This window comes from Neophocaena asiaeorientalis, unplaced genomic scaffold (genome assembly GCF_003031525.2).
Source record: "Neophocaena asiaeorientalis asiaeorientalis breed wild unplaced genomic scaffold, Neophocaena_asiaeorientalis_V1.1 scaffold138, whole genome shotgun sequence".
NCBI lineage: Eukaryota > Metazoa > Chordata > Mammalia > Artiodactyla > Phocoenidae > Neophocaena > Neophocaena asiaeorientalis.
The window spans coordinates 3925087-3950181 of NW_020172632.1; the positions used below are offsets into that span (position 1 = coordinate 3925087).

The following is a 25095-nucleotide window of genomic DNA, read 5'->3' on the forward strand; positions in this document are numbered from 1 at the left end:
GGGGGAGGGGCCTGGGAGGTCACTGGACAGGTGTGAGGGCAATGCTGCCACAGAAGGGACCAGAGAGTGCTGGACTCAGAGTCTGGAGCCCTGGAGGCCGGGTCAGCTGCTCCCAGGCTGTGCAACCTCGAACAAGAGGCTGCCCCTCTCAGTGCCTCCAGCCATCTTCCTGAGGCCAGGGGACACCGCTGCCACAGCCAGGGCAAAGGCATGGGTGTCCCCTACCTCCTCAATAGCCCCTTCCCCATTCCCCCCTTTATTCACTTGCTCAGTCCCCATAGTGGGCACCAAAGCCCTGAGTAGCCCCAAGTCTGGCGGGGGAGTTGGAATGACAAGGAGGCAGATAATCCTAACCACAGGCTCAGTGCACAGACAGGGCTTTCGTAAGATTGCTCGGTTCTTGTATTAATTGTTATGATTATGTTCTGATCATGCCACATAATACGGGTTTTCTGTGTAGTAATGTTTCCTTTAAATAAATTTAAGTAAAAAATATGAATCACATTTGAGAAAAATGATACATAAGTAATAATACAGAGGTGTGTGGACATGGCAAAAATCAGGAAGGGCTGGAGAAAGTCCAAGTTGGAGAAACATTGACCTGATGTAAAAAAAAAAAAAAAAGCCCCTTGTTTTACAAAACAAAGAGGCCCAGAGGAGGGCAGGCCTTGCTCAGACTCACAGGGAGAAGGGGATGAGGCTGGACTGACCCAGGGCCCCTGACTTCCAGGTTACTGCTTCTTGTACCACATCAGGCCTCCTCCACCAGGGAGCCCTCCCTGATCTGCTACCTGGCACTCAGGTTCCTGCCCTCAGTAAAGCCTCTGGGTGCTTGAGTCCTCTGGTTTCCACCTCAAGGCCCAGTGCACAGTAGGGCTTCCCTTGGGCAACTCCCAGACCAGAAAATGGTCCCAAGGGAAGGGACTTGCTCAAGGTCTTCTGAGGGGAGAAGGACCAGGTTCCTGACACCTGCCAGGCTCAGAGAATATGGTCCCAGGCCCCTGAAGGACCCCAGGAGCTGCTCTTCACACCCACCCTTACCCGAGAGCCTCTCTACCCTGGGAAGGGCCTGGCAGGGATCAATGGCCTCATTTGCAGGAGAGGAGACTGAGGTCCAGAGAGGTCTGAGCCTTGTCCAAGGCCACACACTGAGGGGGGCTAAGCCAGGACTGGCACTCAGGCCCCGCAGCCCCTCAGCCTCACCCTGTCCAGCTGAGCTCCAGCCCTGGGGCTGAGCAGGTTGAGATCCCCAGAAGGAAGGTGGTTACCTTGTTTCCTGAAAACCCCACGAACTCTAGCAGCCGCAGGATCCTGGTAGGAAGCATGGACAGCGTCTGCAGGAAGAGGCAGGCGGACACGTGAAGGGGTGGGGGCTGACCCTCCCAATCTCCAAGCCTCCAGAGTCCTGGGGGTAATCCCAGAGGTGCAGGCCCTGTCTCGGGAATGCCCATGAGGAGGCCCTAGGTTTCTGAAAGCCAGCTTCCCCAGATAGAGGCACTACAGAGTGACCATTAGGAGCAGATTGCGTCTAAATCCTAGTCTCACCACTCCCGGCTCGGGCAGCTACATTTCCTCTCTCTGCCTCAGTTTCCTCATCTGTAAAATAGGAATAATAATAGCCCCCACCAGACGGATCAAATTAATATACGTGAAGCACATAATAGGGCCTGCACCTAGCAGTTAGCTATTGTTATTACATTGAATCCCTACTTTGTAACAGGGGCTCTGTCATTGCATTTGATCCTCAGAACAGTCCTGCAAAGAAGGGATCACTAACCCCTTTCAACAGACGGAGAAACAAGGCACAGATAAGTGACAGGATATGTCCGAGGCACCACAGCTCATCAGAGGTGGAGCCAGTTCTCGAACCGCAGACAGTCCAGCTATAACCTGCTAAAGTATCTGATGCACTTGGCAGCTTGTATTTCCCAGCACTTGGGCTGGGATCACTGCTCCCATTTTACATAGGGGGAATCTGGAACCCAGAGAGGGGTAGGGACCCCCATCAGAACAGGCTTTGCCTAGAGGGGAGAGAGCCACCCCCTGCCACACTCACACTTTTGGGTAAGTCCCTGGCCACCCAGGGCCAGGAGTCTGAATCGTCAGAGAGCAGCTCCTCCTTCCAGGAGCAGGCACAATTCTTCTGAACCTCCCTGCCTCAGCTCACTGTTCCCTCTGCCTAGAATGCCCTTCCTGCCTGGAAAACGTCCTCCGCTTATGGATCCTTCCAGATCCAGCTCAAATATTATCCCCTCCATGAAACCTTCCCGGGCTCCCCCAGGAAGGAGTCCTGGCTCTCTGTTCCCTGTGGGTCGTCAGCTGTTTCCAGGCCTGTCTCCTTCCCTGCCACTGGTCAATGTTTAACCACCAGCCCTCCAGGGAGGAAAAGGCCCTGATATATTGTGTTTGTCAGTTTCTGGTGCTGTAAACGCTGCCACTATAGTGGATTTCAAGCTTTCAACTTGCCTTGGGAAGAAACGCACAGAAGGGACTCTGGAGCCACGGCCAGCCCCCATCTCCACCCCAGCTGTGAGCCCCCAGGCTGGCCACGTGTCTGCTTCATCACTGGGGTGCAGGATAGTAGCTCGGCAGAGACCATGGGTAGGGCAGGGATGTGCAGGGGAGATTAATCTTGAACCCAGACACTGTGGATGTGGGAAGGGCATGCCCACTCACCAGGTTGAAGGCTCCCACACCGAGCTTCACTCCTCCTTCAAAGTGCCTGTGGTTCTTTCCCTTGCAGTACTGTGAGGACTGCACGAGGCTGTCTAGCTCCCTGCAGAGGGATGCAAAGCCTGTTTCAGCCACATTTGGGGGGCTGGGTCCTCTTCCAGCTGGGCCCAAGTTGCCCCTATACTCCTAGGTGATCTCAGAACTCCCTGGCGGTGGATCTGTAACCATCTGGCAATCCGGAGAGCTGATATTCGAGGAATTTCTAGCCCCATCTCCCATCGTAATGACACACTGCTTGCTCTTGAATTTCAGCTATATCAGCCCTAGCACACCCGCCTTGTCCAACATCTAGGCATTTGCTTGTGCTCTGCATTCTGTCTAGAACAGTTTCTCAACCTCGGCACTCCTAGTATTTTAGGCTGGATAACCGGATAACTTCTCTGTTCAGGTGGGGGCGGGAGGCCGTCCTGTGCATCCTGGGATGTTCAGCAGCAGCCCTGGCCTCTACCCACTAGATGCCAGCAGCAACCTCCCCCAGTATGACAATCAAAATGTCTCCAGACATAGCCAAACGTCTCGTGGGAGGAAAAACCGCCCCCAGTTGGGAACCACTGGGTTAACTCCAACACCGCCTCCTTGAGGAAGTCTTCCTGGAGTCTCTTGGTTGGAATCCAACGCTCTTTCTTCTGGTCACCAATAGCTCAGAGTCCATATCCCAGTCTGTCTGGGGCAGGACAGGGGCTTTAAAGATGTACCTGCCTCCCTTCCAGGCCACGAGCATCTTGAGGGCATTCGCTCAGCAAACACGGACTAAGGTTTCTCTGTGCCAAGCACCGGAGGACAGCAGGGAGCAAAGCCATCAAGCTGCTGTCCTCACAACTCTCCCGCTCTTAGAGACAGACCCCTATCGAGTCACTGCGAGGATGAAGAGGAACCCTGGAGCCTGGCCTAGTTTGGGGTTCTGGGAAGGTTTCCTCAAGGAGCTGACATCTGAGCTGAAAACTGAGTGATGAGGAGTTAGCCTGGCACAAAGTGTTCCTGGCAGAGAAGACAGTGTGTCCCAGGGCCCTGAGGTAGAAATCTGGCATGTTTGAAAACCTGAGGGAAGGCCCAAATGTCTGAGGCACGGTGGGACGGGAGCTATGGCTAGGAGGACAGGGGGACCTCCCAGGAATGACTCGGAAGGACCCAGGACTTTATTCTAAGAGCAAGAGGGGGTCTCAGGAGTTGGCAGGGACTGACTGACCTGACAAGGTTTGTGCTTTGAAAACATCACTCTGGCAGCTGGTAGGGAGACTACAAGGGCCAGAACACAGTCTGGTTTCCCTGAACAATTCCAGCAGGACCCACAAAGCAGTGTGGTGTCCATATACTGCATGGTGTGCTATACGCCAGTAGTACCTGGAAATCAAACTCACCATCTCTCTGCAGGGAAATAGTCACATTAAGTGGGGAAAATAAAGATGATAGTCTCAAATCAATTCAAGTCAACTTTTAATGGAAAAGGAGTTTCAATGCCAAAATTGGGGCAGTGGGGAGGGTTAATTATTTTCAGAGCTTTTCTGATTTTGGAATTGTAGATAAGGATTGCGGGACCACATTGGGCAGAAGTGCTCTGGACTGAGTCTTCAGTCTTTACTCCATAAACACGGCCTACGTGTGGTCCAGTGCTGAGATGGCATGGAAATAATCTGGCTCTCGAGGAGCTCCCAGTTTGGAGAGGTGGTGTGTATTATGTAAGCATCATCCCTGTGTACTGGAGGGTTCAAGGAAGGCTTTGAGCTTCCTTGGGGAAAGCGGCATTTGGACGGGGCCTTTACGGATGTGTAGGAGTCCTGCTGCTATTCTCAAAATGACTGCTCCTGTGTCTTTCTCCCACCCCCACCAGACCAAGCTGTTTGTACAGAACATGTGCCTTGTTTTCCCCTAGCTCAGGGTCAGGCACAGAGTCAGCTCTCAGGGGGACCAAATGAATGGATACACCCAGGGGAATAATATTCCAGAAAACTGAAGTCCTGAGGGTACAGAAATCTATCTGAGGTCACATAGCATTCTAGGTTTCCTGCCTCCAGCCAGTGCCCTCTACCTCCCACAAAGCAGCCTGAGGGACACAGGGCAGTAGAAGCTGTGGCCTCAGGCCCCCCAGGCCAGCCCCACTCACTTGTAGGTCTGGTAGCTGTTTCGAACTTTGATGCCACCCTTGATGAAGCTCACCATGTTCTCGTCCTGCAGGGGGGAGAGATGCTAAGAGCCGGGCCTGGGTGGGTAGCCGCAGGCTTAAGAGGGATCATACAAAGCTCTGGATACTGCCTGGCCCTCCCTGGGCCCAGCTTTATGAGGGGCCCCACGCGGGTGGGGTCAGAGGCCTCCCCACTCTACCCCTGGTACTTGAGATAAGGGTCTTGCTTGCCAAACAAGACCTCCACAATGCCCAGGGCTCAACCACAACCTCCTGTAGCAGGCTCATATGTACATATACTATGTGCGTGGAGAGAGGCCTGGAGGAGATGCTCCCACCGGTTAACAGTGGCGGAACTGTGGAGAAGGAAGGGAGACGTTCATTTTTTGATTGCTTGTGTTTTTTTACAACAAGCAGGTATTTATCACCTTTGTAATTTAAAGTGCCAGTACCTGGGGACTTCCCTGGCGGTCCAGTGATGTTGACTCCGTGCTTCCACTAGAGGGGGCACGGGTTCGAACCCTGGTTGGGGAACTAAGATCCCGCATGCCACACAGTGCAGCCAAAAAAAAAAAAAGCACCAATACCTACAGTCCACCTGACAGTTCCACTCCCAGGTATACACCCAAGAGAAATGGATGAACATCTTCAAGAATGCTCACAGAATCACTGTTCATAGCAGCCAAGAACCGGAAACAACCCAGATATCCTTCAGCAGGATAATGGATAAACACACTGGTATATTCATAGGAGGCAGTATAACACTGCCATGTACGGTTGGGTGAAGAAAGCAAGTCCCACACAGCTTGAGGCCTTAAGAAGCTCAAAGGCAACTAAAACATAACAATATGCTGTTCAGACATGAATAGGAAGCCGAGAAAACCATTTTTAAAAAATGGGGTGGGGGGGCTTCCCTGGTGGCACAGTGGTTGAGAGTCCGCCTGCCGATGCAGGGGACGTGGGTTCGTGCCCTGGTCCGGGAAGATCCCACATGCCGCGGAGCGGCTGGGCCCATGAGCCATGGCCGCTGAGCCTGCGCGTCCAGAGCCTGTGCTCCGCAACGGGAGAGGCCACAACAGTGAGAGGCCCGCGTACCACAAAAAAAAAAAAAAGAAATAGGGCGGGTGATGATAAATACAAACTCTAGGTAGTGGTTTCCCCTGGGGGAAGGGAGGCAGAGGGCAAGGAGATGTGCCAGCAGGGTTCTGTTCTCCAGTTGGGTGGGGGGTTCGTGGGTGATTATTATGTGTAATAATAGAGTAAACAAACAACGGAAATAAAAGGCCAGTCATGGTGCAATTATTACAGTAATCCTAACGCAGAATTCAGATTAATCCAATTCTAATCATCTGAGGTCCAAAAAGACAGAAAAATCACTAACAAAAATAAACAGTACCCCAACAATAAAATTTATATGTGCCTCTCCACCCCAGTATACCTATTTACATGACGATTATATTTTATAATTATAATCCAGGCTTTTTGGTAAAATCATGACGTGATGGTTCTCATAATTTCCACTGTGGTGAGGAGCATAGGCTCTGAGTTGGCCAGACCTGGTTCAAATCCCAGCTCTGCCATTTGCTAACCATGTGACCCTGGGAAAGCGGTTCCTCCCCCACTAATCCTCCCCATCATAGGCCTGGGAGGTGCTGATTAAATAATACATAGAAATGTAGGTAAAAACAAACATGCAGGGGCTTCCCTGGTGGCGCAGTGGTTGAGAGTCTGCCTGCTAATGCAGGGGACACAGGTTCGAGCCCTGGTATGGGAGGATCCCACATGCCGCGGAGCAACTAGGCCTGTGAGCCACAACTACTGAGCCTGCACGTCTGGAGCCTGTGCTCCGCAACAAGAGAGGCCGCGATAGTGAGAGGCCCGCGCACCGCGATGAAGAGTGGCCCCCGCTTGCCACAACTACAGAAAGCCCTCGCACAGAAACGAAGACCCAACACAGCAAAAATAAATAAATTAATAAACTCCTACCCCCGACATCTTAAAAAACAAAAAACAAACATGCAATGTGTACAAGGTATGTAAAAACAACATGCCTGTGATGTACATACAAAGCCTGGTATGTTGCAGGTTCTACAAGTCAAGTTCTTGAATGAATCACGTTTGATTCATTCAGACTAGTCTGCTGAATGAATCAAACGTAAAGCAGTGTCACCCCCGTGACATGAAAACAGCAGGGAAGCAGCAGTCACTAGGTGGAAGCACATCCTGGTAGTGGGTGGGAACGCGTGTGCTCCGTGTGGAGGGGTAGGGCCCATCACCTCTGCCACTGAGCCTGCCCAGGACCAGGAGTGTTGGGGTGACGGAGCCTCAGTCCTTGCCTCAACCCCAAGGGGGCTGGGCATGGCTGATCTAGACTCTTCATGCTAAGACGTGGTGATCCATCTTCTGAAACCCCCAGGCTGCTTGCACAAGAAGAGGGTTCCTACCTGCAGGAAGGTCAGGGCTGCTCTCTGCAGCAGGCACTCTGCGTAGCAGACCTCAGCGTGGATTTCCACTGCAGGGAGAAAACCAAAGCCCTGCGGCCTCCTGGGACTCTTGGCAGGAGGCTTGAGCCAAATCCTCCTCATCCCACTTCCCAAAAGGCAAAGGGAGCCTGAGTCAGCACCTGCCTGCCACCTCCCGAATCCCCCTCACCAGGTTCCCTGGTGGCAGGCACCATTGCCCTGAATTAGCTCACACCCCCGACCCCACCCCCGAAAACGTCAGCACAGGGCCCTGGGCCTTGTTCTCTTGTCCTCCGGGCGTCACTGTAGGTGCTGTGCACCAACACCCCTACAGTGCTGGGATGAATGGATAAACCCAGGGAAGCCGCAGGCTGCAGGAGTAAGGAAGGAGAACAAACACAGCCCGAGGAGTCAGGAAAGACTTCCAGAAGAAGACACCTGAGTTGGGCTATTTGAGTTGAACATGGGATGGAAGGATGAGGCAGGAAGAGCTTTCTCGGCAGAGGCCCAGGAAAGCCAAACAACTCAGGTGCCTGGGGGACAGCTGAGCCACAGAAGGTTGAAATGGGGTGGAGCAGGGAGAGATTTAGGGGACAGGGAAAGATGAGGGGCAGAAGTCTGGCTGTAAAGGGTCTTAAACACTGGTGGAGGCCTGCAGATTTGGTCCTGTGGGCAGCAGGGAGCCATGGAAGGTAGGAAGGAGAGAGTGGCACCATCATAAGCACTGTTTCACACTGGAACCTTCAAAGGGCTCTCGAGGTGGGGAGGGCCATTCGCCCCTGCCCTAAAGGGCCCCAAATTGCTTATGGTTGGCTGCTGCTGTCTCCAGGACTGCCACATGTGGTCACGGCACAAAGATGCCACATGGCTCTGGCGGCCCAGACCTTCTCTTCCACGGCCCCCAGCTGTTTCATCTCAGTGTGTCAGCCTCTAGGACCACATTCCCCGCAGGAGCACGTGAGATCACTAAGATAATTAAACCAGTAAACCTAACTGCACACACAGTCCTAAGCCCACACTGGCCTGAGGAGCAAAGTGCATGGACCTTGTGACAGCATTTTCTTACCCAATTTCCAGCAGGTAATACTGTCAGGTAAGTGAGTCTCACCTGCTCCCCCGCCCTCACCACCCCACCCCCAACCCCGAGTCCTCAAAAGGCCCCAGGTCTGACCCATCTGTGTCCCAGTGTCTAGGGCAGGGACCGGCCCCCTGGGTGACAACTGGGAGGACACCTGTCCCTTCCCACCCCTTCCTGGGCCTGGAACCGGGCTGCCTGGCATCAGCAGAGTTGAGAGGACATCCCAGATGCCACACCTTCCGTGAATTGGTCCATAGTGGGGCGGTGCAACAGGCTGTTGAAGGAATCTGTTACAGAGGACTTCCTCCGGTGCCTGAAGAGGAAAATGGGATCTCAGGTCATTCAGGGAGGGTGAGCAAGGGGCCCGTGTGCCTCCAACAGCATCTCCTGCCCCTCCCGTAGGACTCCACACACTAAACTCCTGGCAACTCCCCCCAGTCCAGGCCTTCTCACACCCTTGCCCCTGCTGTTGCCTCTGCATGGAGCCCCCTCCCCCGCCCGCTCTACCCTGGCCAGTTCCTAGTCACCCTACAGGACCCAGCTCTGGCATCACCTCCTCCAGGATGCCTTTCCTCCTCCTCCAGCTGGACCCCCACGACCCCATGAGCCTCCCTGCATCGGGCTGGGATGTTACTGTCTGTGCCTGTCTCCCCGATCAGGCAGTTCAGGCGTCAGAGGGGCCGGGGTCTGATGATTCCCTGGGTGGCTAGTGCCCAGCACAGGGCCTGGCCTAGGGCAGGCAGGGGTGTGTCCCACTGAGGGTCTATTCGTTCACGCGTACAGGCAGTTAATGTGTACTGAACACAAACTATGCACCAGGTCCCGTAACCGAAGTCTTCATTCAGTCCCCACAACCACCCTGTCATCACACCCATTTCACAGATGAGGAAAGTTCAGACCAGAAAGGGGCTTGCCCAAGGTCAGCGAGTTATTATGTGACAGAGCCAGGATTTGTCTTCTCCCAAGCCAGCCTGGCCCCTGGAAGCCCTCCGTGACTGGCTCAGACAACACAGCTCCTGAGGCAGTGCTAACAGGGATGGGTTTTAGCACTTGGGGACCCCTTTCCTTAGCCAAAAGGAGTAGGACTAATAGTGGCATGTTAGGCACGGGGATAGGCCAAGGTGACAGAAGGATGGGCCTCACAACCCCTCATCCCTGTCCACACCCCCGGCCGCGACCTCTGACAGAGCGACTGGGCCTCCTTCAACATGTTGCCAGCAAGTAGGATGTCCTGGGGGTCAAAGGTCATCATGGCCTGCATCTCCAGGATGGTGGCATACGTCAGTGAGTGGTACATGCTCTCCTTGGTTCTGCCAGAGAGAAGGGACACGAGAGCATAAACTCCTAGAACTCCAAGGTAGCTGACCCTGTGTCATCACCCATCGTTCCCTCCCCCATCCCGCATGGGAGGAAACACAGGTCCAGAGAGGGGAAGGGTCTCGCCAAGGGCTGACCCTTCCATTGCTACTCAGGTGGCCTCGGATCCCAGCATCTCTTCTTCCTGCTGAGTGGCTCTACGTGACTCCAAATCTGAGCCTCGGTTTCTCACCCATTCCATATGGACGGCAGCAGCAAGGCTGCCGTGAGGACTCCGAAAGAGCTCCGCAGTGTGTTGGCCTGAGGTGGTACTCCCCTGCGCCAGGGCCTGCCTCTCACCTGCTGCCCCGCCTACCGCAGGTCCTGTCTGTGGGGTCTCTTCTCTCCTCAAGCCCCACCTCGGGCTTGCCCATCCTTGCTCCCTGGACCTCACTGACCTCGCCACCTCCTGCCTCTCCCCACCCCATCATCTGATCCTGTTGCTCTCTGGCTGAGCCCTCCCGTGACTTCCACATCCCGAGGCGCCACCATCACAGGCCCTGCCCACCTCTCCAGCCCAGCCCTCGTATCACTTCTGCTTCTGACCCACCATCTGGTCACATTCAAGACTATACCACACTGAACCACACACACTCTCCTCGAGAAAAGCCCACATCTTCCCTCCTGCAGGCCTTTGCTGTTCCCTCAGCCTGAAATGCCCATCCCCTACCCCCGCATCCCCTGACTCATCTGTCAAGGCCCTCAAATGCCTCAAAGGCCACTGGGAATCCAGGGCTCCCTCCCAAAGGGAGTATGTGTCTATAACTGAGGCACAGGTCACACTGAACTTATATCAGCCGAGGCTCAGCTCTCTCCCAGACTGTGGGCTCCTCAAGGACAGCACTTGTGTGAGATTTATCTCTGACTCAGCACCAACGTGACAGGGCTGAGCGAGCCGGTCTCAGGAAGCCTCCCCGTCCTGTCTCCCGGCTCCGCCACAGCCCCAGACCTTGCATCTAAAGGGTGTTGGGGGGAAGAGGGGTGGCATTTAGTCTAACACACGCAGAGAGCAACAGGCAAGGAAGGATGGGACCAATGCCGGTCCTCCTCTGTACATGGGGAAGTCACAATGTATCTGGGCCTTGACTTATGCTTCTGCAAAATGGGGACAATAATGCTGGCCCACCCGAGTCCATGTGGGTCTGGCTGGGGATTACCCTTGCCTGGCACACGGTAGATGCTGCAGCGAATTTTTGCTCCCTTCCCTACACCCCCTTGTTAATTATTTTCCAAACTCCTCAGTGCCAGGCTTATGCTGGGAACTTCAGGGGAGAGAGAAGATGACTAAGGTTTATAGACCATCTATTCTATCGTAAGACTTCACCTGTTCCTCATTCATAAAGCACCTCTGTAAATTAAGTTGCTTTTTTACTTCTGGGTGATTCTCAGGTGATATTATCCTTGGAAGTCAAAGGTTCATGAAGGAGACCAGTCCTGGCAGCTGTTGGGACACCTCCCAGGTCTCTGCTAGAACTGCTTATCTGAGGGCAGTGGCTTGTGGAAAGGAGGCCACAGTCTGCAGGGGGGTTACAGAACTCAGGCTTCAGAGTCCCTCAGACACCGGTTGGAATCCTGGCCTCGCTAGTCACCAGCTGTGTGATCCTCGTGAGTCTTGTAGCCTCTCTGAGCCTCAGGCTTTTCCTCTGTAAAATGGATACAATAACCCTTCTCTCCCAGGACCTTGGGTGGCTTAAGTAGGGTGCCCAGGCCAGGGCCATAACACCGATGTTCAATGAATGTGAGTCTGAGTCCCTCTGTGTCCTGCCAGGGTCAAGGGTCATTGCCCTACATAAAAACTTTCTCCCTGAGGAGGGGTTTCCCGGGCAGCACACAGACCCACCTCCCAGATAATCCCCTTTCCCCGGGCCTCTCCAACTCTCATCCTCCTCGCCCCCAGGTCCCAGGCCCAGCCACACCTGCCCAGCCCAGTAGGGGGGAGAGCCCCTCCTGGGCAGCTGGCAAGCGAAATGGAATTTCTAGTCTGAGGCCCAAGGCCCCGACAGGCACCTGCAGCTGGGAATCCTAGCCCCTCCCCAGCCCATGACGTGGAAGCCCCCAACTCTGGTCTGGACTGGGATTCAGGGCACAGAGGTATAACAACCCCCCAGACCTCAGGCACCCCAAGTTTAGTCTGTACTCCACAAAGTCCTTGTTGTACATATGGCGACCAGACCCCTAGAAGCAACGATCCCCTCACCTCTGAGCTAGACCCACCTCTAGGACATGATGCCCAATGGGGTCTCACCTGCCAGGCCTAGACCAGCTGTCAAGATGGGGAGGGCACTGGAAGAGCCATCGGAAGAGCAGGGTGTTGGGACTGGGGACTCCTTGGCCACCTGGAGGTCTGCTAAGCCCAGCGGCCTCCAGCCCTTCCCTCCTCTGCCAGTAGCCAGGCGCAGGCCCTTGTCAGCTACTCATCAGCCATCCTGTCCTCACCATCAGGACGACTGACTCTGACCCAAACCCCACTGCTGTTTCCTGGGGACACCCCTGCAGTCACAGCCTAAGGCCTTACTTCCCGAGGACCTCTCTGGGCGAGGATGCCCCCCTGCAGCCTGTCTCAGAGACAGACCCCCTGCCTCCAAGCCACTTTCCTTCACCCTCATGAAATCCCCCCACGCCTCTCAGACCCGCCTCGCTGCCCTCCTCTCCAGCCCAACCACCTTCTGGGGGACTCATATCCCCAGTCCACCTTCCATCACCCTGCCTTCTCCCTTCTGGGACCATCTCCAGCTCTCCCCACCCCAGCCAGGCTGACTATCTGTCTTCCTCAAATACACTAGACCCTTGTTCACTGCCAGGCCTTGGCACCGGCTGTTCCTCTGCCTGGAAATGCCCTCTCCATCTGGCTGACTCCTTCTCGTCCAACCTCTCTCAACTTAAATGTCACTTCCTCCGGGAAGACTTCCGGGGCTGGCTGAACACAGGTGTGCGATCTGTGCAGTCACACGGGGCTCCATGCTTGGTTTAATGCTCTGCTGTCACCGTCTTGAAACCCTTAATAATTTTTGAACAAAGAATTCCACATTTTCACGTTGCAGTGCACCCCGGAAGGTATGTGGCTGGTCCTAAAGCCATTATTACTTGTTTCACTTGGTGCCGTGAGGAACCCTGAGAAGGGCCCACGCCCCGCTCGGTACTGCAGCCCCAGCACCCGGCCCACTGCCGGCCACAAGAGGGCACTCCTGAGGTGCTGCCGAGTGAACGGGCCCCAGGCGCCCAACTGCCCCGTCCCATGGGTCACACCTTGACCTCCCCGTCAGCCCAGAGGCCAGCTCTGCTTCTGGAGTCCTGCACGATACCACCCACCCTCCCAGCCACAGACTCCCCACCTGCCGCCTGTGCGCTCTCTCCAGTCACTCCCACTGCGCCATCCCCCCACCTCCAGCCTGTCCTCTCTCCCTGACCCCCTAGCTGAGCTTCCTCATACCAGCCACTCTCTTGTCAAAACCCTCACTGCTGGCCTGCCAACTCCTGCTGCCCTGGTTAGGAGCCGCGCGACCGCCTAGTTTCTCCGCGGCGCTGCCACTGAGCGAGGCAGGAGGAAGCCGCCAGCCACACGGACGGGCACGCTCTAAGCGGGGCCCCCCAGCCTCGGCCCATCGTGCCACTCGTGAACTTCTGCCCAGTCCCTGCCACCTCCCCAGCCCAGCACCAGCCTGACCCCTTCTTCTCAGCAGGGGACTTTGCTTCCTCCCCCGGAGGGATCCGGGACAGTGCAGGCGCACACCACCCTCCCTCGGCCCCACACACCTGTTCTACCTCCTTCCCTCCCTCCTGGAAGACGCGGCACGTGTGAGGCCTTCTGTGCCAGGGAAACTCCACCTGCTTGAGATCCAGGATGGCCCAGGAGGCAAAGTGTGGGTCGTGGAGCTGAATGGGGTTGGATGTGCCTCCTGGTCCTGCTGCTTATCAACCATGACCATTTTTTTCATCAAATGAGTAGTGTAGCTACCATGTTCCAGAGACAGTGCTCAGGGACACACACAGCGTGAAGTAAAATAAACCAGAAGCTACTCAAAGAAGTGAAAAAGGGAAAGCAAATTGTGTGTATATGGTGACATATATACACCAATCTGTATAAAACAGATAACTAATAAGAACCTGCTGTAAAACAAACAACAAAGTAGTATAACATGCAGGTTCTGGTGTTAGTTTGGGGGAAAGAAAAAAGAAAGAAGTGAAAAAGGGAAAGCAGAAGCTGGGGTGGGGGGAGGCTTGGAGAGCCCAGTTACTCCCCGAGGGCAAAGTGTGGGTGACAGTGAAACGAGACACCACGCGTGCTATGGGGAGCCAGTGGATGACACTGACCCCCAGCATCCTTCACAGCTTCAGTGGCTGTGAATGGGGAGAGGAGACCATTTTTGAGCAAGAATTATTTTATCTAGACCAGTGGTTCTTAACAGAGATGGGGAGGTATTTTTACGGAATCTGCCCACCCCTCCCCTGACAGCTAGCAATTTCTGGAAACATTATTTGGTTGTCACAAGAAGGGACGGGGAGTGTGCTCATGACATCCACTGTTTGGGGAAGAAGCGCTTCAACTCAAAAGAAAGCAAAGACCCTTTTCCGGAATGGGGCAGGAGTCAAGAGAAAGAGAGGTTACAGTGTCTCACGTGTGAGATGAACGGTGGCCTCACAGGAAGCCTGTTCTCTCTGTGGTGCTTCCTTCAGGGCAGGCGTTGCCTCTCGGGGGCCTGAGTTGCAGGACCCCTAGTAGAGGGCCCTCCTGAGGTGAGGGAAGGTGAGGCAGCCCCTCAGCGAGGAGGGGGCCGAGGGCGGGAGGAGGGCGTTGAGGGGGCAGTGGCAGAGAGGAGCCACTTCGGGACGGGTAGTGACCAGGAGGGAAGGGGAGCCGGGGAGCCTCCCTAAAGCACTGGGAGGGGAGCCTGGATGTTCGGTGATGGGGCAAGATGGGGCCTGGCCTGCCTCAGGCAGCGGCCCCACTCCCGAGCAGACCCGGCCCTGCCGTACCTCAAGCCGGATCCCCCCAGAGGGTGGGGATGAGGTGTGAGGACTGCTCGCGGAGGGACTACCGTACGACGCAGGACCACCAAGCCCTGGAGCTGCCCCGCTCAGAAGCTGGGCCACTGACTCCAGACAGGAGATCAATGGGTCAGTCAGGTCTAGAGAAACTGAACAGGCCTGGCTTGAGGCTTGGGGAAAGCCATCCCCCTACCCCAGCACTTGCTTTCTTCCCTGGGGACCTGGGGGAACCAGTCGTGGCAGAGGACAACCTAGAGCTGCAAAGAGGGGATCGGGCAAGTAGGCAGCAGACCTGATTAGACCCCTGGCCCCTCACCCCTATCCCAGTCTCGGAACTCAGGCAGCCAGGGGCTCTCTGTCCAGACTGAGGAATGGAGGATTCTTCTCTGGAAAAGCTAACATCTGGGGCCCGCTCTCTGCCAGATCATCCAAAAGCTGATCCCACCAATTACAAGGCTTCTTGGCCCAGACCTTCCAGTTGGCCTTTGAGTGAATGTGCTCTTAAATACGACCAGACAGCCAGCCAGGGACCATCGGGCATTTCAGGGTAGCGCCCCCCGCCCTACCATGAGGAGAGTACTCCCCCCATTACACAGAAAAAGGAAACCTGGAGAAAGCCAAGATTATGCAGGGAAAGAATAAAATACTTTTAAAAGAGATAATATTCTGCGATAATAGTAATAACAACAATAAATTATTAGAGGGCTTGCTACATGCCAGGTCCTATCCTCAGGGCACTCATATTTTTAAATATACATATAAAGAACACAGTGCACTCATAAACAAAGAATAAGATGTTTTAGGAAAAAAGGAACATTCAGAGAACACGGAAGAGTACTAGGGAATTAATCATATGATTACACACAAGAAAGAAAAGTCAGTGGATTTAATGATAAGGTTGAGGAACTCTCCCATAAATCAGAGGAAAAAAGATAAAGAAATGCGAGGGGGGGTGGTGTGCGGATAAATATCTTAGAAGAGGACTGATCCAGGAAGTCCAATACCTGCCTTAAACAAAGCCCAGGAAAGGGAAACAGAACGTGGAAGGATCATACGAGAGAATTTCCTAGAACTCAGTTTCCGAATAAAAAAATACCAAGAGGACTTCCCCGTTGACGCAGTGGTTGGGAATCCGCCTGCTAACCTGGGGACATGGGTTCGAGCCCTGGTCTGGGAAGATTCCACATGCCACGGAGTAACTAAGCCCGTGTGCCACAATACTGAGCCTGTGTTCTAGGGCCCACGAGCCACAACTACTGAGTCCGTGTGCTGCAACTACTGAAGCCCGCGCGCCTAGAGCCTGTGCTCGGCAACAAGTGAAGCCACTGCAATGAGAAGCCCGCACACCGTAATGAAGAGTAGCCCCCGCTCGCTGCAACTAGAGGAAGCCCGTGTGCAGCAACGAAGACCCAGCACAGCCAAAACAAACAAGAAAAAAAAATGCCAAGTAAAAAGACCTACATTCTGGCACATCATTGTGAAATTTCAGATTTGCAGGAATAAAAGAGAAGATCCTAAACATCTCTGGAGAAGGAAAAAAGACCCCATGCCATGTAAGAAGAATCAGGATTCTCCCGGCTACAGTACATGCCAGAAAACAGGGCAGAAAACAACGCCTTCAAAATTCTGAGGGGGAAAGATCATATTCATGCAACTCTCTCTTTGGAAATTTCTAGAGGACATGCTCTAGTAAAATGAGGGAGGATACAGATATGAGAGAGAAAAAGCCAGGCCAAGCAAACAAGGGAGAAGCAAAGGGGATTCCAGGAGCCGGCTGGAAGGTGGCCAGTAAACAGGCCTGTCCTCCAGGGGAGAGGTTTCCAGGAAAAAGAGGGACTGAGGGCTTACCTGATATGTCTGAGTATTTACGGAAAACCTCATGACTTGATGGAGTAGTTATAAAGAGTTCAGGATAAACGTATAGCGAATCAGGCAAATGGAAAAAACAAGACAATTATTAACTCCAGAAAGAAAATGTAATCTTATAATGTAAGACTTGTCTCTGCAATGAGCATAATTACATAGTTATAATAATGAAAATATTGATTACTGATTTAGCCAGATATTGTGATATAATGATAGGAGGAGGGAAGGGAGGTGAGGCAGGGGTATAAGAAAGCTAAATTCTTGTCAACCATCAGGTGATGTGTAAAAGCAAAAAGTAACAAGAGTGAATTTTATGGTATGTGAATTATATCTCAACTTAATTTCAGTTTTTAAAAAATTGAAAAAAGTGGTAAGTAAAGAAAGAGCACTCTAAGCATATTATTTAGAAATAAGGCAGGGAATTCCCTGGTGGTGCAGTGGTTAAGAATCTGCCTGCCAATGCAGGGCACCCGGGTTCAATCCCTGGTCGGGGAAGATCCCACATACCACAGAGAAACTAAGCCCGTGTGCCACAACTACTGAGCCTGCGTTCTAGAGCCCAAAGCCACAACTGCTGAGCCCACACGCCACAACTACTGAAGCCTGCGCACCTTAGAGCCCATGCGCCGCAACTACTGAAGACTGCACACGCTAGGGGCCGAGTGCCACAACCACTGAGCCTGCGTTCTAGAGCCCAAAGCCACAACTGCTGAGCCCACACGCCACAACTACTGAAGCCTGCGCACCTTAGAGCCCATGCGCCGCAACTACTGAAGACTGCACACTCTAGGGGCCGAGTGCCACAACCACTGAGCTTGCGTGCTGCAACTACTGAAGCCCACGTGCCTAGAGCCTGTGCTCCGCAACAAGAGAAGCCACCGCAATGAGAAGCCCGCACACCGCAACTAGAGAAATCCTGAGCGCAATGCAGCCAAAAAAAGAAATAAGGCAGTCAACACGAGAAGAAATGGCTAAACTACTGTCATCATTGCCCTAAAGCCTTGCGTAAAAGCAACTCAAGTCTTCAGTGCTTTGGAGGAAAATAACAAAAAGGGGCTGTTTTAGAGCTGGATTCAGTGGGAACAAGAAATCAAAGTGGAAGAAGCTGCAAGACCTGAGGGGAAGGAAGTCACAGTGACCTTGGGGAGGGCCTGGCTGTTCCTGGCTGTGGAATGGGGACCCTGAGCCATTTTTATGGGATTCTCAGGGGTCATAGTGACCCAGAAGGCTGAAGGCATTGAGTTACACAGGGTTCCTCTCACATAAAACCTCTGGTTCTCCATCTGGCATCCCCATCCCTACACTTACATGTGTGCGTGCACGTGCGTGTGCACGCGCACGTGCACACACACACACACACACACACACACACACACACACACCCTCCATCCCCAACCTGGGCTTAAGTCTCACCTGGGCTTGAGGTAGCTGAGTGCTTCTGAGAACTGGTTGGTGAGGAAGAGGTCCAGGGCGGTCATGCACTGGTCCAGGGACTCATGGAGGCTGCTCACAGGAGTCCTGATGGGAGAGACACAGGCATGACCTGGGAGCTCTCAACAGAGCCTCAGTTGAGGGGCTCGACTGTCCTGGCTGGAACAGAGCCGCCCAAGGCCCACTCGAACTCCCTGGTGGTCCTTGGATGCCTGTCATGAGCTCCTCCAGGCTGCCCACTCTGTACTAAGACACAGGACAATTTGGACTTACCTCTAAGTGTTCCTAAAGGTGGGAGGGGGAGCAGAGGGGGGTGGTGTCATCTGAGATCGTGGGGAGGGGCTGAGGATGGGATGTGGTGGGTTGGTGCAAGGAAACCTCAGGAATAAATTTATCTTACCTCTCACAAGGGTAAAAGGAGTCTTTGTGGCCCTTCTGACCCATTGGACTTTTCTGCCCCCACTGGGGGGCACAGCCTACCCACTAAATCCCACTTCAGCTCTTTTCTTCCTCCTCCTTCTCTAGGCCTTCTCCTGGCCTCCTCAGGCCTGCATTCTAGAACCCCACAGGCGCTGTCACAATGGGCCATAGTGGGCAGCCACCCTGTAAGAGCTGTCAGGGTCTTTTATGTTCAAGGGCCACCTTCCCAATGGCACCTCCAGTACACCTGACCTCCTTCCAGTCCTTACACTTCTTGATAGCTCTTATCACCCTCTGACATATATATATTTTTTACTTATTTTTGTGTTTATTGTCTGTCTCCCTCCACTAAAATATAAGCTTCCTGAGGGCAGGAATCTTTGTTTTGTTCACTGCTGTATCACCGGCACCTAGTATCTGGTACAAAATGGGCTTTTGATAAATATAGGTTAAGTCAGTGAATGAACGAATGGATGGATGGATGGAGAGTCTTGGGCTAGGAGGGCAAATCCCTGATCTTTCTGAGCCTCAGCTTCCCATCTGAAAGATGAGAGATGATCCCAAAAGTCCTGTCTGATGGTCTTATGAATGTCTCTTCTCAAGGGGTCGCTTTTAAGTAGAGAAGGCTCTAAAAAGTGTCTCGATGATCGTACTGAAAGGAGATCCTTTTCCCCCAAAGTTAATAAAGTTCTTTCTCCACCAGGTAAACTTCTACACCTATCTTAAGGCCCAGCTCTAATATCTCCTCCTCTGCGATGCATCAACAGAACTTCCCAGGCAAAATGAAACATGCTTTGGTCAGAACTGAACTCCTGTTTGTTCTCTCAAATCTGTTCTCCAGATTTGCCATCTCAATAAATAGTACCCCTCGACCAAGTTTCTCAAGTCAGAAATAGTCATCCTTGACACATCCTCCCCCTGGTCTCCGTCATCTACTCCATCAATAAGCCCTATCAGTTCTACCTCCTGAACATCTCTTAATCCACTTCCTTCTACACCCAGTGCCCCCCAGTCCAGGCCACTACCATCTGTACCCACGTCTGATGGAAGACCCCTCCTCTACTCCTGTCCATTCCTAACTCTTCTCTCTCTCTGTTATCCCATTTTATTGTTTTTCATGCTTCTTCTCTCTCTTCTTTGCCATCTCGTTCACTCTCTTTGTTAGATTCTAAGTAATTTCTTTAGATCTTTCATTTCGCTAATTCTCTTTAAGTGGGTCTCATCCGCTACTTATCCTCTACTGAGTTTTTAATTTCAGTGATTTTATTTTTCATCTCAGAAATTCCACTTGGTTCTTTTTCAAATCTGCTTGGTCATTTTGGGCAGTATTTTGTTCCCTGCGTATTGTTGCAAGTCTATCTTTGATTTCTTTATACATTTTAAACACAATCAGTTATAATCAATATCTTAACGCTCTAGGATCTTAGACTCTTAATTCTGCTATTTCTTGCTTCTGGTATCTATTGCTCACAGCGACTTGTTTCTTTGTGTGTTTTGTAATTTTACCATGAGCTCCTATTTGACTGATCCCAAAGGGATCTTGAAATGAGAATCCATTCCTTCAGAGAGGATTTTCATTTACTTCAGCCAGGTTCCCTGGGGTGCTACTACCCCCCCAAGACCATTTATGTTACTTTTTTTAGTTTAGCATACCCAGGACCACAGAGGTAGTGTATATTCAAACCTGAAATTTGTGTGAGGGCAGACCAACATGTATAATTGTCTAGGGAGCCTCTTTGTCCCCACAAGAACTGTCACCTCCCTTTGTGGTGGGTGGGTGTTTTTTTGCCCCTATTTGCTGAGGACGCCCTTTGAAGGTGGCAGATTCACGTGAGGTGGTGGGGAGGCTAAGTTCCAACTCTTCACACTGTCGTTGGGTAGCCCCAAATCCTTATTTCCCATTCCTTAAGTGTCATTAAAACTCAAGAGTCTAGGTTTCTGGAATTTGTAAATACCCTCAGGTTGCTGTGGCTTCATCTTATTTACCAGCCTGATTTCAGCTCTCTCTTAATTCTTGGCCTGAGAGGATTTGTTACTTCTGTGGGCACTCAGGAATGTATTTTAAAGGATGTATGTTGTAACTCATCCAGCCTCTAGGTAGTTTTTTTAAGGGATAATGTAGGAAGCATTATTCCCTTTACTCTGTCCCTCTCATAATAGCCACAATTATCTTTTTAAAACCGAAATCTGACCATGTCACTTCTGGATTTGAAATCCTTCAGTGTCCTACTCTTAGGATAAAGATCAAGTTCCTTTCCAGGGCCAAAAAGGCCCCACTGGAAGCAGCCTCTGCCCACCTCTTCATGAGGCAGGGACAGAGTCTTCCTTGGCACCCAGGGCTTAGCCTAGTGAGTGGTGCTCTTTCCACTGTCTCTGTTGCATGAATCAATGAAAAGGCAGTGAGTACCTACTGTCCCAGGCATTTAACTGGCGTGCTCTCCGTGAGCCCTCACAAAGCCTTGTGGAGTGAGGTTATTATCTCCACTGCAGATGAGGAGACTGAGGCACAGAAGAGAGGTGACTTGCCCAAGGTCACACACCTAAGCGTGGGTTCTGACCCGTTTCTGCCTGAGCCAGTGCCCACCAGCTCAGCCCCAGGAAGTCAAGTCCATTGTCCTGGCTTCTGCCCATCTCTAAACAATTCCAGAGTTGAGAGCCTACCTCCCACTTCTGCGCACACCCCGCTCCCACCCCCACCTCCAACCCCATCAAAAAAGAGGTTCTGCCTCCTTGGTCTATCTGGAGAGAAAGATGCACAGACAGATGGACAGACAGCACAGAGGCGCATAGTCCCTCCCCTGGCAGCCCCAGCACCACTTCCCCTTAACTGTCATGAGGTGGGTCTGCGGTGACCTCTCCAGACGGGCAGCTGCTTTGGGGCAGCCCTGGAGCTGATTTCTTCCCTGCCACAAACATCCACCCATCTCTGGCTCTGGGCCAGGCCTGGGGCTGGACTCTGGGGAAAGAAACTGGACCCAGACGTGGGCCTGCCTTTGAGGGCTACAGTGACAGCTAGAGCCATCAGGGCCGTGGTCATGGGAGTCACTGGGGGCTGGGGAGGCCCGGAAGTGAGGGGGGTGCCGTCAAGGAAGCTTTCTGGATAAAATGGCCCTGAATTGAGGACAAGATGGAGAAGGAAGTCCCAGAAGAGGAAAAGAGTATGAGCAAAGGGCTGGAGGCATGATACCATAGTGAGGAGGGGGCACAGGCCATCATGGGGCAGGTGGAGAAGACAGAGGCTCTGGAAGGCCTGTAAGTGGACGGGTGGGATGGGGGCATCCCAGCTGGCTGGGGAGCTCAGGTCACGCTAGGGACATTGGCCCCATTTGACCTAATAATAGCATGAACAAACACCTATCACCACTACGAGAATATCACTTCAAGTTATCTAAATTGATGACTGCATTATTTCACTCAGTCCTCCCACCAGCCCCAAGAGCCAGATGTTCTTATCTGCATTTGATAGATAAGTGAAGACAGTGAAGACAGGAACCTGATGTCCTCCTCCCAGGAACCTGGAAGAAGACAGAAATACTTTCTGCAAAAGCAACCTGCCAAACCATTCCCCTCCCCTGGCTGTGACTGAGGTCCCCACTTCTCTGCAGGCTGTCCCCACGTCTTTAAGGCCTTTCTGCTCCAAGCCACCCTGCCGGGGCCCAGGCCAAAATATTCCTGGGCTCCCAAGTGGTGATGGTGGCCTCTTTGCTGTGCCGGGTGGAAACTCTGGTATGGGGAGGATGCTGAGCAGGGTGGAGCGTGGAGCATGGCTGGTGACGACTAACACCAGGAACTTTAGCGTAGTGGGGGAGGGGGCTTGAAGCCAAAGTGAGAAGAGGGCCACCCCACTCCCCTTTGCTCCCACCTCCCCACGGTGGTCTGCCTGTAAACCACTACCTCAGTGTCTGATGGGCAGAGCTGGGGGACCCTCTTCTCCGCTGGAGACAGGAAGCCCTCCTACCCGGATCCCAGTCAGGGTGAGATGGGTGGGGCAGTGGAGGCAGGGCGAGGCAGTCACTCAGAGAGCAGACTGGAATCAGAGCTGGCTTTTACTTCCTTCCAGCATTCAGGGGGAACTTCTGGCTCAGGGGGTAAGGCAACCTGTCCATGGGGATCTGTCACATCCACAGTGACCTTTCTAAATTGCAAATACGATTGTGACTCTGCTCCCAGAGTCCCGCTTAGCTGTGCATAAAGTGAGTACCACGTGGCAGGGAGTGATGTGGTGTGGCCTAGGTAGCGTGGAGTTTTGAAAGCAGACAACCCTGGACTCAAGCTGCAGCTCAGCAATCACTTGCTGGAGAAATGTGGGAAGGTTCTTTAACCTCTATGAGCCTCAGTTTCCTCATCAATGAAATGGGAATGACCTACCTCCCAGGGTTGCTGGGAAGAATGACGGAGACAGTGGAAAGCACAATAGGAAGTATTCGGGAAACATTAGCAAATTTTTTCCCCTAAGATTATGTATTTCCATCATTTCTTTTACCGAGCAGCACCACTTTTATAATGAAACTAAGTAACTTTAAAAGATTGAGCGCACATATCCTGTAAAATCCCAGCAATTCCACTCCTACCTGGCAACGTGGAAGAACACTCACATATGTGCAAAGGACAATCATTCAAGAATATTCAATGTTTGAATAACAAGACACTGGGAACCACCTCAGTGTTCACCAAGAAGGCTGGATAAATAAATAAATGATGGTCTCTATATCAGGTGGCATATCATACTTCAAGGCAAGTGGGGACCAGGGCTTCAAGGATCAAGAGAGCTAAAACTCAGTAACCTGAAGCTGAGTGAGAAAAAGCAAGCTGCAGAATGATTTGTGCTATATGACTCCATTTACAGAAAAAATGTAAAGAGCTACGTATTTTTTAGGCTTATACATACTCAGCAAAAGAATAAAAACAGACAGAGAAATGATAAAACCAAAATTCAGGATGGTGACTATCTCTGTAGAGGGAAGGGTGGGCTGGTCCACAGGGATGCTTTATTTCTTACAAAGAATATGAAATAAACAGGGCACAATGTTAACATCTGAAAAAGCTTGCTGGCAAGGGCATGGAGTTCATTTTATTATTTGTGATATTCTTCTGAAGGCTGAAAATATTTCATAATTTTTAAAGTGGAGGAGATTTAAATGTTGGTCTTTTCACCACTGAGCCTCACACATGGGGCTGGGCCCAGAGCAGGCCTGGGGGTGTTTGTTGACTGACTGAATGAGTGTCTATGGTGAAGGTGGAACTGCTTTGCTCCTGCTCTGCTCAGACCCCACCAGAATGGCACTGAACAGGGCCAGGGACAGATGGACCTGGAGGGCACACAGGTGGGTGGGTATGGTTTAGTGTGAGGATGACCTGCCAGTGCTAGAAGGGCAGGCTCATTGCCCTGGAGGCCCAAGGAGGGGCCAGAAGAGCCCTGGGTTGTAGAGAGGACTCAGTCAGGGATGTGAGTGTGCAAGGAAGAAGGATGAATGAGGGGTCTAGTCTGGGAGTTCAGGATTCTTTAATAGGTGCCCTGCTCCATGCCTGCCTTCTCTCCTGGAAACCATTTTTCTGGGCCCAATGGGGTGGTGCTCAGGACTGGGCAGAAGGGATTTAACCAGCTTCCAGATTTACAAAGACCAGCCCAGAGAAGGAAGGGAGCAGGCAGCCCAGCCTCCCTGTATTTTCCAAAGGAGGGACCAGAAGTCTAGGGAGGATAAAGGACTTGGTCGATGTCATACAAAACACTGCCTGACTCACCAGGCAACCCTCCCCCAGGCCAGGGTGTCCACCGGCCACCCAACTTCCAAGCCCTCAGCCTGGGACACACACAGGCCCTGTGGAGGCCTCCAGCTGACAGCTGGCACCAGCCGAGTCACCTCCCTGTTCACGTGTTAGCCCTGAGGCCCTAGGCAAATATTGTCCCTGGTAGTGAGGCTCCAGGCAGAACGGCAGCCCTCCCAGCTCACCTGTGCAGGATCTCCACCCAGCAACCTCCTAGCAGTGCCGGCTCCCAGCACCAGGGCTCCCAGCCCCTATCCACGGGGGTCCAGGAATGGCAGAGTTGCTCCAGGTATCCCAGCAGCTGGCAGCTGTCACTGCTACAGGGGCGGTGTAGGGGTCCTACGGGGTTCCTCAACGGGGTGGGGTGGGGATGAGCAGAAGTGCCACGTTGAAAGTGACAACACCCACCTTTACTACCCCTGTTCCTGTTGTGCCCGGTGGGCCGGGCCAGTTCCTATCTTAGTCTTTTAACTCCTCCGAATATCCCCGAACATGAAGTACTGTCTGGCATCGCTGGGTTCAAATCCCAGGCCCACTTCTCACCTCCTGGGAGACCTAAGACAAGTCATTTAAGAGCTACTGCTCAGTTTTCTCACCTGTAACGGAAGTGACAATAAGAGCCCACCCACAGGTGTGGAGATTGTAAACGCCACGAGCGGAGGAAGGAGGCTCTGACCCGGCTGTGGCCACAGCTTCCTAACGAAGTTGGGACCCAGCGGGGAGTGACCGACCGACCCAGGGTGCCCAGGGCCTCCATCGTCCCCGCGCAGCCCCCTCCCCGCTCTCCGAAGGTGGCGGCGACAGCACCCGGAGGCCGGGAGGGGCGGGGGTCGCAGTGCCGCCCAGCAGAGGCTGGAAGCCGCAGTGCGGGCCTCGCG

The 25095-nt window shown here is 52.8% G+C and overlaps 1 protein-coding gene across 1 annotated transcript in view; it reads right to left on the bottom strand.

Moving 5' to 3' along the window:
- Positions 1-18484, bottom strand: part of TTC39A (tetratricopeptide repeat domain 39A) — a 32223-nt gene extending 13739 nt beyond the window's left edge. Inside the window, exons 1-8 of the mRNA XM_024739367.1 lie at positions 18432-18484; positions 18014-18118; positions 9571-9702; positions 8629-8705; positions 7297-7364; positions 4835-4899; positions 2677-2776; positions 1269-1334 (exon numbers count right to left, since the gene is read on the bottom strand). Coding sequence (XP_024595135.1) covers positions 1269-1334; positions 2677-2776; positions 4835-4899; positions 7297-7364; positions 8629-8705; positions 9571-9702; positions 18014-18118; positions 18432-18475 — 657 coding nt within the window. The 5' untranslated portion in view covers positions 18476-18484. The remainder of the gene's footprint in view (positions 1-1268; positions 1335-2676; positions 2777-4834; positions 4900-7296; positions 7365-8628; positions 8706-9570; positions 9703-18013; positions 18119-18431) is intronic.
- Between the last annotated feature and the right edge of the window lie 6611 nt (positions 18485-25095).